We start from the raw sequence: 17,517 nt of genomic DNA, 5'->3' as shown, positions 1-17,517 counted from the left end.
AGATCTTAAATAACTCCACATTATATGTAGCATTTAAAGTTGAGTAAGGAAGCGTTAATATCCTAACTTACGGTCTCTTGGTTTGAAGGGGATTTTGAAGCCTTTCGAAAAGAAAGGGAAAATCAATTAGAGTTTCATAAAGTTGCAAGAGAACATTTCTGAAACACTGTTAGAGTGAAAGATGGTCGCTTTCACCATGGCTCAAAAAAATATGCACTTTCAAGATAATTTTGATTTAGCTGCTAAAAGATTAAATAATACAAATGACCAAAATAAAAAAATGTACTATGTGAAGCTTCTGTGGAAATACTAAGAGTGACAGCAAAATGGAACAATAGAAAAGATCTAAGATAATGAAATTGAATTTGCTATTATTTGCTTCATAAAAAAGTTGTGAAAGAAAATGCTACCACAAAAATTAGACCTGTTTTCGATGCTTCAGCAAAGCAGAAAGACGCACCTAGTCTTGATGATTGTGTTGAGAAAGGAATGAATCTCATTGAATGAATTCTTTCAATTCTTAATAAATTTCGCATGAGGCCAATTGAAGCTATGTCTGATATGCGTAAGGCCTTTTTTACAAATAAGCATCAATCCTAGAGATGGAGATTATTTGCGATTTTTGCGATGCAAATCTGATGGATTATTAAAGTACTTCTGACACTGTAGTCTCTTTTTTGGTATTTCATGTAGCCTATTTTTGCTTAATTACGTGATTCATTACCAGTTGTAAACTACTTTGAATAGAATGAGAGAAGGAAATTACAGTATAATTATTTTATATTATTTTATAAATATCCATTGAAAATTGTAAAACATCTGAGAAAGTTTTTATGTGGACTGCTGTTTAACTAACATCAGTAGCAATGAGGAACTTAGTCAATTTGTATAAGTTGCTATGTATGTGTTAAGTGAGAGAAAATTTGATCTCCTTGGTTGGGAATATACCGATCCTTTAGATGGCTTTCTTAACCCAAGCAATACGCTAAAGAATGTATTAGGAATGTAAAAGTGATATGCTTTGCATAAATATTTTCACTATTATTGAAGACTTGCTTGCGAAAATAACTAGAGGGACAATTTTAGGATTTGTTCATAAGCTATTTGATCTGCTAGGAATGTCTTCTCTGGTTACTTTACTCCCTAAGCTTTTACTGCAGTGCTTGTGGAGAGGGAAATTATTTTGGGATCAAGCAGTTCATGCAGAAACTGAGTCTGAATTGTGTAAGTGGTTAAATAGCTTAAATCACTTGCAAAAATTGAAAACACTGAGATAAATACACGCAGACATTCAAGTAGAGGCTATATCTACATTTTTTCTGTGGTGCAAGTAAAATTACATATTCAACTGAACTTTTGTTCACGTTGAAACTAAATAGTTTTTTCATATTTACTTCTTAAAAGCTAAAGTGAGTGTGGCTTCTGTGGAAAGCAAGAAATTACAATATAAAGGTTAGAACTACTTGAAGTTACAATTTCCGCATATCGTGCTGCAAATATTTTGAAAGATTTCATACGTCATAAAGTTTATTTCTTTCATCTACCGTATCAGCATGGATACGATGTGACAAAGTTTGGGATGTATGTGTTCATAAAGAAACGAGTACAAAAAATTAGGTAACTTCTAATGAATTTTGGAGATGTGTTCCAAGGATATTAAACCCAGCCAGTTTGTCTAACAGAAGCTTCTGTACTCCCCATTCAGTGGAATCATAATGGTAGGAGAGACCTCCTTTATAAATATCCTTCTTATAGACCTCTTATAGACTTCTTCTTATAGACCTTCCTTATAGACCTTCCTTATAGACCTCCTTCTAGTGGTAAATGAAGAGGCTTCATTTACCACCAGAAGAATGGTCAAGGAATGATTTCACTAGCACTGAAGAAGAAATTATCAAAGAAAAGAAAAGGAAGATGGTTTCATCTATGATTAATGTCAATTCCTGTGACTTTTTAAATACCATTTTTCATGCTATAGAAAATTTATTAGAGTAGTTGGTTGGATTTATCAATTTGTGAATACTAATTGCAAAATTAAGAGACAAGAAAAATGAGTTTACTGCTCTTGAAATAAATGATGCAGAAAAAGTAATTATCCATTTTGTTCAAATCACTACTTTCAGGGGAATGAAAGATAAAAGACTAGAGCCTCTAAATCCTTTTTTGTGTTCCAAAACTGCAATATTTGAAAGAGATTACATATCTAAATTTAAAACCTAAGTCATTTTACTGAAGCAACCATCCCATCGCCATCTAAGAGCAAAAGAAAAAAGGACATGCTGGAGTTCCTCAAATCTCAAATTCTCTAAGAGAAGAATGAAAAATTTTGTTTTTTTATCTGATTGAAGAACTATTTCGTCTAATATATGGACTTGCATTGTTTGTAAATGCCATTCTCTCGAAAATATGAACCCTCCAGCACCATCATTGTCAGCATAAGGAGTGAAAGATGCTACTTCTTTCTGTATTACTGGAATTAACTTTATTGGTCCTTTACTTCTTAGAGACCAAAAGAAAACATGGGTGTGTTTTCTTATGAGCACAATATACTACTGCGTTCACCTAGAACTTCCTTATCAACAGAAACATTTTACTTTCTTTCCATCGTTTTGTTTCAAGGCATGGAAGACCCTCAGTTGTGTATACTGACAGTGGAACTAATTCCGTAAGTAAGGCAAAAGTAAAGTAATACTTTTGCCTTAATTGATTTTAAACATGTCTCTAAGCAGATGGATGACTGCATTATTTGGAAGCTTTTATCCCCTAGGTAAGAGTGTCTAATTGGTATCATGAAATGAATGTTAAAAACGTCTTTGGGAAGGTCAGTCTGAATCGGCAGATTCAAATCATAGAGCCATAACACCCTCAAATTTCTTAAGCGAAATTAAAAATAATTCTGCTGTTAATTGCAGGCGTGATACTAATGCCAAGTTTTTTAAATGCAAACTGTGTTGCATCCAGAATGCGCATGAAGCTTTTAGAAAGAGATTTCACCAAGGATATCTTGGAGCTTTAAAAATATCAAAGAAGAAGACATCTAGATCTTATGATTTTAAAGAGGGAGACAACACTATGTCCCCCTCTTTAAAATCATAGCAGTGATGATAGATTAATAGCAGTTATAACAGAAAAAGATTATTTTGCCCTCTATTTTGGTAGTATTTTGAAATAGTTTCCTGGTACAGATAGAGTAAGTCATCATGCAAGAGTTAAAACTGAGTGGGGAATTATTTTTAGCAGTTTAAAATCCCTATCCATTGGAAGTTTCAACAGCAGAGAAGGTTTTTACAACTGTCTGTCAACATTCCTATCTGAATGACAACTGTAAGAGACTGCCTAATATTACAAAGCCTAAGAAGGAAGATTTTTCTATCCTGGAAAATAAAGAGTTGCCGAAAGTTACTGGTTCTGAAAGTACTGAGTTCAAATTCCAAATCACCTGAACATATAAAATATTTTTAAAATTTTTTCTATATGATAGCATTTTTATATTTTCCTTAGCAGTAGTATTTCACATTTTTTGTAATTTTAGTACTTTTTTTATTTTACTTGTATTCCTTACCACCTTTATATGCAGTTTTAGTGTCAGGATTTTTTTGTAAACTTTTTCGGTATTATATTTGTGGGAAGTTTAATTTTCCCACTTCAAAGGGAAAAGATGATAATTATTAATGTACCATGATAACACTTGTGTCTTCTATTTGCAATAATTATTTTTTATGTGAAAGATTTTTTGGGGCAACAGTTATGTATCTCTTGAGAGAGTTTTTGGTTTTTAAGAAGTCAAAAGATACAGAATTAACATACCATCTTTGATTGAATGCGTGTGAGTCTTTCCTTGGAGTTTTTTATTTTTTTAGTTCTTATTAAATTTTGTCTTCATTTGAGATGTTTGATAAGGAGAAACACATGCCATCTTTTACTTGCAGAAACTTTCTGATATCTTTAGATGTACTGCTCACACTAGTGATTTTATCAAATTTCTGTTAATTTCTCTTTAAAAAGGAATTCTCCCCTTCTGTACAGCATGTATTTGTGGTGTAATTAGAAAGCACATCTAGCCAGCAGTCAGAGGGTCTGAAGTTCAAATCCTAGCGAAACACTGCTGATTTTTTGTGTTTAAACGTAATGGTTTTACAAATGACCTGGGACTCCTCAACAATGGTTGAGAAAATTTCTTTTGTAAATAGGTCATTTCAAGAGTCTTTTTTTAGCACCTAAGATTATATAGGCTTTAATATTCGGTGGAATTCTAACTTTTATTAATATGTACATTTATGCATTTTGATTTTCTCTGGGGTGAACAGAGGGCCATAGAAAAATTAGTCAAGGGTACTGGCAAATCTGGGATAGGGCAAGGGGGAACATCTGTCCCCGGGCACAGCATCTACAGGTTTGTGCACATACAGGATGCAAGATCTTCAGCCCCCCCCTAGACACTGAAAACTCTAGCTATGCCTCTAGTCAAGGGCCATTGATTTTGATATGCTTGATGTAGACCAGTGTTTCTCAACCGCCGGGTTTGCAGACCAGAACCAGTCTGCAAGAAATATTTGCCAGTCCAGGAAATATCCAGTTATCTGTCCCAAAATTGATTTTTGTTTTTATTTCCTATAATTTGGTAAATTATTTTTTGCTTATTTTGTATCTACCTACGCTGTTTACATTTTGAGTCATTGTTGTTTTTGCTAATATATTAATTTTAAAAAATAAATATATCATTCTTGTACGAATTTTTTTTGAGTTTTAGTTAAGTTTTGGTAATTTTATTCTTGATGCAATATTTTAAGTAAGTTGAATGTACATATGTAAATTATAACAAAAATGCGTTAAAAATAATTTTTGTCTTCATGATTTATTTATGTGAAAAAATTGTGCCAATCGGTTGAATTACTAAACTTACCGGACTGCGAGAACGTATCGAAATATTTTACCAGTCCTTGGAGTAAATCCAGTTGAGAAACACTGATACAGACTATTGGTTCTTTCAGAGACTGCAAGAAGAGCAATTGCATCACTTTCATAGTATCTTAGTCAAATTAAGCCACATCCATGATAAGACCCCAAACAGACAATGAGCTGTATAATGTAGGCTACATTCCTTTGAAAACCAGTGCTCCTGACCTATAATATTGTACATTGCTCATTAGTTTTCAGACATGTATTGTTTGTGGGGATCTATTGTGTACATCTTATTGTTTGTAGGGATGAATCTTCATTCTACTGTCGAGATGAGTCTCTGAATATTAGAGTAGTCTGGCTGATCATTCGTAATCGTGACTGTTATATATCCTGCAGGGAATGGTGCAATTCAGCTGAAAAATGAGCCACTCATCTGGACACAGCCACTGAAGCATAGTTTGGGGAACACTTACCTGAGTTATGCCTGCTGTAGTCTACTGAATACCTGAATCTAAATCCCACTGGAGCTCTCTGTTGTGTGATGGTATGTGATCTTAGATCTGTGGTTGCAGGACCAAGATGTCAGCGTAGATATGGCCAATAGAGTAGCAAGCTTGGCTGGCAGTGCATCCAATGACCTTCCAACTTTTGGTTGAATTGATATCTAGTGTATTGTTTCTATTCTTTAAATTAGTGGTGAATTACCATGATGTTAGGTTAATGTGTATAAGATTTTTATTTAGCTAATGTACAAGAGACACATAGATATGATTTGGAAATTAAATATAGAATTAAGCATTTATACTCCAGAAATTAAATGTACAACAGAAGTTATGCATTTTTACTCCAAAATTGAGTATCTCAGTGTAGAAATCCATGTAAAAGGGCATACTTACTAATACAGAATGAAGGTAAAAATTATGCATTTACTATTACAAAATTTATTATTTGTTGGAGTAGTGTAGATTTTGAATGAAACAATTAATTTAAAGAGCCTTTAACATGGGTACCTGATCTTGAGGAGCAAAGAAATTTATCTGAGCCAGGTAACAAAATTCTGCAAAAATGTTAACTACAAAACAACAACAAAAAAAATTCTCAAAAATGCCAGTTGGTCATAATAAATTCTGCTTGAAAGAGAAGCACACTTATGTAAAATGTAAAATAAAGCCCCCTACCAAAAAATAGGTTAGTATAAATTTTAATGATGTTTTGTAAATTTCAAGGGCAATAATAAATCTATGCCAGTTTTGTCTTCTCTTTTTGGGAACTTAATTTTACACAGTACACAGTAACAGAGCTTGTAAATAAATCTTAGGAAACTCTAAGAAGAAATGACTCTCTGAATGAAAAAAATTAAAGTTTGGGAATTAGATGAGAAAATAATAAAATTTGTGAATTAATGAAATATAATACAAAATCCATAAGTCCAATATCCAAACCATCAGCATTTTTTTTTTTTTCCAAAATTTAGGATTGGTGATTATCTAAAAAAGCACTGTCTGCCGTAAAAGCGATTTTTGTCCAGAGTAATTGAAATTCCTTAATGTCACATTTAAACTCCTGCTGGCTGGAGAAATCACACCATAGCCAAAGACACATACTAGTACATTGGTTGACATTAGCTGCGATCGCACTTTCACCTCTTAAATGATAATGGGGAGTTAATATTTTTCTGGCTGACCTAAACAATACCTGAAATCCCAGGGCATATTTGTTTGGAATGGGATGTTGCTAACACTGGTTTTCTTTTCTTGACATAACAGTGGGAAGAGAGAAAGAATTAGATCCAGAAGAAATTATTAAGTTCTGTTAACATAGGAAATTGCACTCTTTCTTAACTAATTTGCTCCAGGCTATTATTTTTGAAGTTATTTTTATTATAGCTGTCTTATCAGAATTAAGAGTTTTAACTTTTGATTATGTAGAAAAGACTAATTCTGGACTGTAGCAATATCTACAAAGTGGAAGCATATTTGATACTTTTCTTCTATAGCAGCCTTGATGCAGAAAACACCATTAGCATAATTTGCCTTAAGAAAGAGGAGTTTCAGAATTTGGCAAAACAGGAACTTAATTTTGGCATATATTTTGGACACTCTAGAAAGCGAAATTTCTCAGTTAATGGAATTTGTGAAGAAATGTGGCAAAGCGATAACAAAGATTATATAACAGAAATTTTTCATTGCAGTGATAATGCTCAAATTAAAAATAAACTAACAGACTGAGAAATCTATAGCATGGTTTTAAATCCAAAACATATCGCTACTGATAGAGACAGAAGTTACAAAGATATTTCTGAGAATGGAAATGATTTTGATTGATAGTTTAGTGGTAATTTTCAACAAATTAGGTACAGGACTTCAACATGCGGAACATTGTAAGTGAACAAGAAATCATGCCTACCTATAAAATTAAAGAGAAACTATTAACACACACACACCCAAAAAAAAAAAAAAAAAAAAAAAAAAAAAGGAAACAACTTTAAAAATCTGCATTTAAAGAAGTATTTAATAAAATAAACAGATATATATTGAGTTTTTTTATAAATTCTGATTCTTATAAAGTCATAAATACTTCATTATTTTATAAAAAAAAACTATGTCATATTCTTAATTTTATAATTTCTTCATGTCATTTTACTAAATTTGATTTGATGATCTAAAATCCAGAAAGTTTCGAAATTAGGAATCGCTTAAGTCACGAAGATTCAGGATCTCGGACTTTGTACTGTAGTAGGTTTGTTTTTAAATATCGTATGAGATTTATTAGATTCTCCACTTTAATAGTTAATCAGTATATATTCGCAAACTATATAAAATATTATCTTCACTATAATTATTAGTTGTATTTAGTGTAATTAAACAATAAAAGAAAATATTATTTTCTGAAAAATGTTGAAATTTGAAATTAAACTTTCCTTTTGAATATTTAGCATTACTAATAAACATAATAATTGTTTTAAATGTCTTTTGAAGAATTCATGAATTTTTTAAATTTTCTGTTAAAATAAACATATAAACGTTTTTCCTTAATAATATATTTTCACTGAAACTGAGATTGGGGGGCCAAGATTAAGAGATTAAATATTGTTTACAGCAGCATAGTAGAATTCATAGACATGTAAGGAAATCTATTTATTTAATATAAATCTTCATCAGGAACAGTGTATGCTGAATCTGCTTAAAGCTTTTATTCCTTCAGCTGCCATTTAGTATAATCTAGTGATTACTAACTGTTTTTTTCTGAGGCTTTTCAAAAAATGTGTTAAACAGGGTCAGCATTAATTTTCCAGTATGTCATGTAAATGTTGCGACAAACTTCTAGGGGAGGTAGGACACATCATAAGGATTAAGAATTGCATAGGACCCATACCCGGAAATGTCTGGTTAAGTGGTAACAGAGATAGAAAATGGGGAAGGAAACAAGAGAGTTATTAATTTGAAACATTTATTGGATGGGAACACAAATGGTGTATGCCAGCTTGAATGTTACAACAGATGCTCGAAGTTTGCAACATCAGATGCCAAACATGCCCGACACAGATGGACCATTGATTGCCAGACATGTTCAAACACACTGGGAGTTTCTTTGATTGTAGCAGCTGCACAGGCGAGTCTTGCCACAAGATCCATTTCAGACACAATAGGATCATGATAAATGATACTTTTGATCACTATCCATAAGCAGCATTAAGCAGTTGCCAACCAAGCCTGTCCACACAACTATGAAGTGTTGTGACGTGTAGTGCTGCACACCGTGAAGATTTTCTTGAGCCCACAAATACTGATTGCGGTGATTGAATACGCCATCCCTATTGAATATGGCCTCATCCGTGAAAAATACATAAGCTGGGAAATTAACATTACAAGCATTTCCTTGCAGAAAACACTGTGTGAAAAGCACACATTTAGGATGGTCATCGGAGAGCACTAACTGAACCCTTTGGAGACGAAAGGTGCGGAAAGACTCTGTGTTCAAGACACGCTGGACACTGGTATGAGACATTCTTAATTGAGACAAATGGTTCATATGCTGGTCCTTGGAGTACTCTCCACCATATCCAACACACTTTCTTCCCTAACAACTGAGTGACTCGATCGTGGCCTGCCCTCACTTGTCCTGCCACTTCTTAATGACCCGTAGTCTCACAAATTTTGATGCAGGCATGCAAACAAACTATGGGATGGTTGATATCTCTCGAGGAAGTGTTCTCAATAAATGTGTGCAGCGACTCGTCCATTACCCTCAGCTATTCCATGCACTAAGTGCATGTCTTCAAGCTCTTCGTTCGCACAGCGTTCCATTCTCTTCATATGGTACCTACCGCTCGAATGAGGCAATCCTCACTTTCCCGTACAATGACATTTCTGGGCATGGGCTCCTGTGCAATTCTTTATCCTTATAATCTGCCCTACCTTCCCCAGAAGTTTGTCACAACATTTACGGGCACCTTATATAAGGCATTCGCAATTCACCTGTTCACACTTAGCAGAAAATTTTTTATAACCTTTTATGTATATAAAATAATGCCTTTAAAATATTTACATGTGTTTAATATTTTATTTTCCCTCCAGATTTTATAACTGCACCAACTTTATGGATTGGCACAAATCTTGGTTCTGTGTTGGTAATACTTTTAACACTGTCCCCTACTCCTGAACTTAGATGTGCTCAGCCAGTTATTGTAACACCAAGTGGTAATATGTGCTTTTTTATATTATATACATTTTAATTTCGTATATATAGTTTTAATAACTTTGTTATAATGTAATGTGTGATCTGTCAATGTTCCATGTATTGGGACATTTAGTTAAAAAATCAGTTAATGAATAACTAATAATTTTAAAACAAAATTAATATTTATACCTAAATAAATTATCTTGTTAAATACTAACCATCATTTAATTTTCAAACAAGTAATATGTATATTCTTTTTTTTGCTTATTCTTAAAATCTGATTCTGACTATAAATTTTAATCATCATTTGAGACAAGTAAACGTTTTAGTAATACTTGCTTATGCTGATGACGTTTGCATTATTGCCCGAATCTCACCGGCTCTTAGACATTTATGACATTGGAACAAAGTGCTAAAAGAATTTATTTGTAAACGAAAATAGAACTAAATATTTACCTTGCTTAAAATCTGACTTACTGCTTAGACACTTATAAATTCGCACTTATAAATTTGAAAAGTTAACCATTTTACTTATTTGGAAATGGAGATAAATAATAAAAATATGTTGGCACCAGAAATATATAAAAGAATCATTGCTGCAAATAGATCTTTTTATGCCCTGAAGAGTTATTTAAGATTCAGCTTTCAAATTAAGAACTAAATTGTTTCTTTACAAAAGTTTGATAAGATCTCTTTTATGCATCAGAGACTTGGGCGTTGGCTTTATGTAACGATGAAGCTCTGGGAATTTTTGAGCAAAAGATCTTAAGTTGCATTCTCGGTGGGGTCCAAGTGAATCATTCATGGAGAAGAAGATCTAATTTAGAACTCTATAAAATTTTCAAACAACCTGATATTGTAAAATTTGTCAAATTACAGAGACTTAAATGGGCTGGCCATCTGGCTAGAATGAAGGAAGATCGTTGCTGTAAGAAAATCTTTTTGGTGAAGCCCATGGAAAATAGACCTTGGGGCAGATCCCCGCTAAGATAGACTACTGATTGTGTCAAAAGAGATCTTAATATTTTAAAGGTTAAAAACTAGAAAACAGTTGTCAAAAGTAGAGATGCCTGGAGAAGGCTCACCCAGAGCTGTCGAGCCATTGAAAAAGAAGAAACTTTTTACTATACCAGAGGCATTTTTAGGCATGTAGAGAAATTCTTGAAAAAAAAAGGAAGAAAAATATTCATATTATAGACTAAAAAGACACATTGGGAAAGAAAGGAATGAGAAAAAGAAATTTGAACTTCTCCAGGGTATTAGGAGGTATAAAATTTAAATATTTTGCATATATTAATGGTATTATAGAAAACTTGATTCTTTTAAGAAGTGCATTAGAAAAGTTTAGTTATTTGCAAAGCAAAGCAAACCTGTTGTATATCAAATCTTGTATGCCCAGTGTCAATAATTTATGAATCCATGTTTATTTCATAGCATCTGTAACATTATGCACATTGGTACAGTGCTGAATGTACATAATATTATTTGTGACACTCGTATAATTCTGCCTCAGGAAAGGGGACTAGTTTTTGTTGGGATTATTTACTCACTGTGATTTTGGTTTTGTAATTCATGTATGGTATGGGAAATCCAACTGTGAAATCAAATTCATTTTATAGCTGAATGAGAAATATTGCTATTTTGTATTATATATTTCCTTTGCATTGAATTTTGCATTGTCCTTATATCTTATATACTATTTTATGTACTCAGCTTCTCCTTGTAGTAATTAATATCACAACTTCGGCAAAGACTTAAGTGGCCAGTAGCCGAGTTGTTATAGCAGCAAAATATTCATGTTTGTCCCCAGCTATGATTCTGTGGACCTAAATGGGCTGGCTTCATTGGTTTTATGTATTCTTATGTCAGTAAAATGTAACTCTCAATTGTTTTATATTAGAAAGGTCTTCATGAAGCCATCTCACACAGTAGGCAAATAGCATTTGCATATGCTTGGCCATAATTAACAAATCTTGTCCATTCTTAATAATCATTTCATGAAACATTTGTAGTAAGATGCTTTTGACAACATTGCTCTCAGAACATATAAACTTTCCAAAGAGATGTGATGTGCTGTACTATGTCTAACTTTTGATTGAAATGCATGCATTAGATTATGAAATTTCATAAATTATGTGTTTGTGCTAACCAGTACATGACAGCCTAGAAAGCTAATATACTATGCAACATTCCAACGAAATTTAAATATTAATAGTATATTGCCTAGGTGCTCTTGAGTAGCTAAGTTAATAAAACCGTTGAACACTGCTACACTAACATTGGCTCGAATCCCATTGAATGGGAGCATTTTTGTGGTTTTTCCTGTGTGACATCAATATAAGCCAATTTCCTTTAGGGAGTTTTTCACAGATGTATTTTTTCCATTAATACACAAGACAGATTGCCCTTGCATGGTTGGCCATTATCAGCTAAAGAAACAATCTGTAGCAGTACCTCAGACTGAGGGAAGAGTATAATCAGTGCACTTAAAAGACTGAAAAATGTATCTGATGCTTTAGGTGGAAGGAAAAGATATTAATACCAGACTGATTTATATCTTGACGCTTTATTGCAATATATTATCATTGCTGTTTCAACAGAATTGCTGAGTTCAGTTCTCATATTGTTTGTTAATTACTTTGTCAGAGTAATCACATATTATTTCAGAAATATTATTTGTAATTGTCACTTTTACGATATGGTTAATAAGCTGCACTACTTGCTAACAAGGAAGGAATAGTTTTTGGGCATCTGAGAGCAAGAACGATTAGATTGTTGTCTGCTGAAAATGTTTGTGTGGATTGAAACTTCTTGTTAAAGAAGTTTTCAGTAATGCTTGGCATTGCCATGTGCAAAGAAGAATTCTGGCCTGATTGCTCCTTTAAAAAAACCCTGCATATATTTTGAAGGGTTGGTTTCGTTTAATTAGTTATGGAAAAATACACTAGTGTGTCAAAGGGATTCTACATGGTTACAAATTTTAATATCTCCAGGTGTACCTATATTTTTATTATGCCTTCTCAAATGATTTGTTATTGGTATGTTCTCTGGTTGTAAAAGCTGTTTTCTGATAGCATAAGGAGCATGGTATACTGTGCCCGTTTATTATTTAGGTTTGCTAAGCTTATGCAGAGGGGTCCTGATATGCTGTAATTTTCCATAAATCTGTGTTTATGTATAGAAAACAGGAAAATTAGGCCTATGGAGCCTTGAAAAAAAATGCTGTGCATAGAGCCTTAGATTATGTGAATTAGTCCTTGATGGCACATGTGCGTATTGTTGAACAATGAATATAGAATGTGATTTCAATCTATCATGACTTCTCAAGAAGAAAAAAACTGCAGCCTTATTATGATCTTTGTATGAAGAAATGGCTCAGCTTTATTAGAAAAGTAAGAGATGTAAAACACAGATTATTTCAGCTGGAAAGCCTGTCTCATGAACCTTTTCCTATCTTTCTCATGGTGCAGCTGCAAAGTGAGGAAAGAAATATTAAATTTTGTTGTCTGTTGATATCGTGTAACTATTAGAGCAAGGTTCTGGTCATCTTTCACGAGTGTAATTGGGCAGATGCTAAAGTCTTAAGACCCTTCTTTACTAAGAAATACTCTAAATGTGGATTAAACACAGTCTTCATAATATGAAGATTTCATGTTTTCCTGATAAACACTTCAAAATAGTATGATGTTTGATCTTTATTCTTTATAAGAGATGTTAATTAGATATATTTACACTTTGTTATCATTTATAATTTTTGCTGGAGTGTGAAATTTTTTCTTGGTTTCAAACCCTGAAGTTTCTTATTTTCAGTAATTTAAGAACTGTGCCTGTCAAAGTTTCACTTTCAAACACAAAAATGCATATGACAGTATACATATAAAAATTAATGGAAGAGTGAAATGATCTAAACAGTCACAAATTGTAAAATGAATAAATGTAACTTCTGATTATGGTTATGTACTGAAGGAGAGTGGTTGAACTGCCTTAAATGGAACTTTTTGATGTAAAGTAGATATGAGCAGCATGGGAAGACTCATCAGAAATGGAAGAACTCATCAGAATAAGAGCTTTGGAAGTTTTTAATAAAAATAGGCATAGGATTTTTAAAAAGTCCATATGCATCCCTTTTATTTTGGACTGAGTGATTACAGGCTGTGCATATTAGCAGGACCATTGTAACAGAGTCATAGGCTCAAAAGTTTTAACAGTATACCTGAACTTTTATCTATGCCAACACTCTAAAAAATAACAATAAATTTGTCAAAATATGGGCCTATATTCTTGTGGAGTCTATGGGCAGTACATTTTGAGCTCAAACGGTAAGATGACAGTGCATGTTAAGTATGTCTATAAAATGAAGAAGCTCGATCATATAAAAGTGATTGTAAGATATGATAGTTAAGATATCAAATCTAACTCTGCAATGAAATGAGACATATTTCTTTGCAAAATTTTTGCTTTAGAGCAAAAATGGCCAGCTACAAATTTCTGTGCCATTAAGAAAGTATTCAGTTATCAATTTATGTAGCATCGTGTACATAGGTGATTTAATCAAGCCTTGTCAGAAAGTAACTGAGATTTGTTTTGAGTGATTCTAGATGCCTAAAATGTCTTACCCTTTCTAATGCCTAAAGTGCCTTATGCTTTACTGTCATCCGTAGTTAAAAATAGTAAGTTGCAAGTGTCTAGCTGTTTGGTTAAAAAAAATGGTTATAGATAGTAATAAGATACAAAAACGTACTTCCAAGAATTTCTTGTATCACTATCATTCATAACACTAAAATTCAATAATTATAGTAAACTTTGAGTCACTTTGTTAAGCTAGTTTTGTACTGTTTGGTTGAAGATCGAAAACCAGAAACAAAGAGAAGTAAATTTGTTGAAGTTTCCACAGTGTAGAAACTTACAAAATAAATGGAAAAAAAATTGCTGTAAGTAAATGCAAGGGTTGGTCAAATATGAACGAGCCTTTTTTATAACAAAATTTGTATAGGAAATAACATCTGTACAAATTATTTTTTTATATACTCTCCTTCTTTCAGGCTGCCTTTCTTCAATGTTTTGTTATTTTTCCTTCTATTTTTGTAGAAAAAAGCTTGGAAGGCACATGGATTTGACCATTTGATTGTGTGTCTCAAATTGTTCACTTTTTAGGACTTCTTTGAGGGGTCCAAACATGTTAATATGGAGTCCCCGAAGACCATAGCCAACACTTTCCGTGCAGTTTGGCTTAATCTGGTTTTTTTCACCTTTCTTCCTCCACTCCATGTTTGCAGATTTTGATTCAGGGGTGTAATGATGCATTCATGTCTTGTCACAGGTGACGATTTAATGCAAAAAATATCTGCTTCTTCGAAAAAAGTTTGAAGCAGTTGTGAAAGAAGAGCTTGGGCAGCCTTTTTTATTGTTATTCAGTAAGGAGAAAAAGGATGAACTTGATTTGTAAAACATTTTTGGCCTTGTTTGAAACTGTTGCACTAAACCTTTCTTGACCACGAAAGGGTATGTTTCCTATATTGGACCTGAGGTATTTCATGGTTCATAGGTGAAGAACCTCATAATTATGCATTGCTCAATAGAGTTAGCCATACTTTTATCACTCATATTGATGGCTACCAAACAAAACAGTAGACAAGTCAGTTGGTTTCATTCCCTAACTCTAAGAAACTCAGTGTAACAAACCTCAAATATTGAGTCACATACAATTACCCTTCTGATGCTCAGCCAGTAAAGGCTCATTCATATGTGATAACCCTAAATGCAGATGTGGAATGATGGATCAGTGAGTTTCTTGGCTCATATAACTTCTACACTTTGACTGGTTGATGAAAATCTTTAAGCTCCACATGCAAGTTTTTCGAAAAATTCAAAGCTATGTATCGTTATATAATATTAGTTTCTTTAACTATTAAGTACTTCAGTGCTAAGTAACTTAAGTACTAAGTACTATACCGACTCTAAAATTGAATGAAATTAAACGTGAGATTGTTACAATTTTTCTTCCCATTCCCATTGACTCAAGAAAGTGATCTGAGACTTTTCAAATAACATCCTCTAGTTTTTCACAAGGAAGCCTGTCCTTGACTTGCAAGGATATTGAGGAAATGATGCATATTTGTCAACTGATAGGACAAAGAGGCAATGTTGTTTGCAGGAAACTCCTGAAATTACAGCCAGTTTTCCATTACTGATTTGTGACAATGAATGAAGACATGCAGTTTATGCAGTGAGCATATACAAAAGGCTATCAGGACCTTATATGGATAGGTAGCTTTTAGGCTTTTACATGACAAGCTGAGGAGCAGAATAATAAGTAAAACAGCCGAAGGGTCCAAATTTGAATCCCGGAAAAGGCATGGATGTTTGTAAATGTGTAGTGACGGTACAGCATGGTGGCACTCTAAATATGCAGTTAGCCGAAGGTGCTCGGACCCATCCCCCGGTGGTAAGGCTGTTGCCAATGGCAGATGTAATCTAGTGCTCCTTGCTACGTAGAACTTAGGGGGCTTGGGCTGACTACATCAAACAAATGAGCATAAGGAACAACAACAACATAAGTAAAACAGCAAACAACGAGAATTTGTTAGCTAAATAATTTGAAAATAAATTTCATTTGTTTAGCGAGTTATGTGCATCTCCCTGCATCCTGCTGGCTAAGCCTCTGGTCGTGTAATTACACTAATCCCCACTGTTCAGTTCTCTGTAGTATTGATTGTCTGCAGAAAATAATAATATTTAAAATTATAAATAAATAAAAATGCTGTAGTAAATTATGAAAATTACCAAAATCTTGCTATTAATTTATTTTGCATTTTTCTCTGAACTGGCGGGCATTTAATTTCTGCTCATTGTCTCAAGTTTCTCTTGTTCTGAAGGCATTGCGAAGGAAAAAAAAGAATATGTTAACATTATAAGGAAGTTCTGACTACTGGCCGAATTAAAAAAAGGCAGGAGCATAACAACAGTTGGGAAAACTTATTAATGAGTCCAATGTGCTGAGTATTAAAAAAAGTGTGAAGAAAACGTGTTATGTTGTTATCAGTAGTACATTTCCATTCTTTCAAATTTGTGCTCTGTAACACTTGATGTCAGACTGAAGAAGACCAAAATATTTTTAATTATTTTGAATGAAGATTAGACTCAAAAAAGGTTTCTTCTGGGTTATTTTATTATTCCAAAAGGAAGATGCGAATAACCTTTATGACATTTTTTAACATTCTGGTCCAAAATAATCCATCTCTTATGACCATGCAGCAGCTAATAGCTTTTCATTTTTTCTATAAAATATTCATGAAAGGAGGCAAGGTAATCCAAAACAGGTTTTTTAATGTAGACAAAATAGAGGCTGCTTGGAAGAGAATGGTTTGGAGTATATTATCTAAACTACACTCGGATGTAAAGCTGTTATTATTTTAGTTTTATTCTTTTGTTTTGTGCAAATGCAATTTGTGCGAGCGTTGTAAATTCTTTATTAGCAGATATCAGTCTTGATTCTGCTATATTTGACAGTGCTCATCAGCATGTGATAAAATTGCTGTACCGTGGTAGTTTGACCGAGGTTTAAATCCTAGCTGGCTTATGGACGTTTTCATGGTTTTCCCCATTTTTAATGTGAATATGAGCAACTTACCTTTAAAAAAAGTTTTCTAACCTCAAGTACTTTGACATGATGCAAGTAATCCAAATGCATGTTTAATGAAATTTCTGTCATATGTGATGAATACTATGTTTATTCACAATTTGCTGCTCACATTAAAGTATTAGCTCTCATTGCCTTGCACATCATTTCCATTCTTAGGTTTGGAATGGTAAAGGCAAATTACAAAGTAAATTCTCTGGAATCACTGAAACATTCAATCTTCTAGGCTTGCCAAGTAGAACATGTATAGAGCTATACTATTTGTCTCTCTGAGATGGGGAACTCACAAGTGGTGC

At 33.2% G+C, this 17,517-nt stretch overlaps 1 protein-coding gene across 3 annotated transcripts in view; it reads left to right on the top strand.

Annotated features, from left to right (window-relative positions):
- Tomosyn (syntaxin-binding protein tomosyn) overlaps positions 1 to 17,517 on the top strand; it is a 275,347-nt gene that overhangs the window by 148,979 nt on the left and 108,851 nt on the right. For all 3 annotated transcript variants that reach the window (XR_015038723.1, XM_085808289.1, XM_085808288.1), the window contains exon 22: positions 9,480 to 9,602. Coding sequence is in view for 2 of the 3 variants with exons in the window: in XM_085808289.1 (XP_085664415.1) it covers positions 9,480 to 9,602 (123 nt within the window). In the remaining variant the exon portion in view is untranslated. The remainder of the gene's footprint in view (positions 1 to 9,479; positions 9,603 to 17,517) is intronic.

The sequence above is a fragment of the Stegodyphus dumicola genome, chromosome X1 (genome assembly GCF_044657685.1).
Source record: "Stegodyphus dumicola isolate Sdum_Otavi_A_Nest chromosome X1, ASM4465768v1".
In the NCBI taxonomy this organism is placed as follows: domain Eukaryota; kingdom Metazoa; phylum Arthropoda; class Arachnida; order Araneae; family Eresidae; genus Stegodyphus; species Stegodyphus dumicola.
The sequence above is the reverse complement of the archived record's forward strand: the minus strand, read 5'-3'. Positions and strand labels throughout refer to the sequence as shown.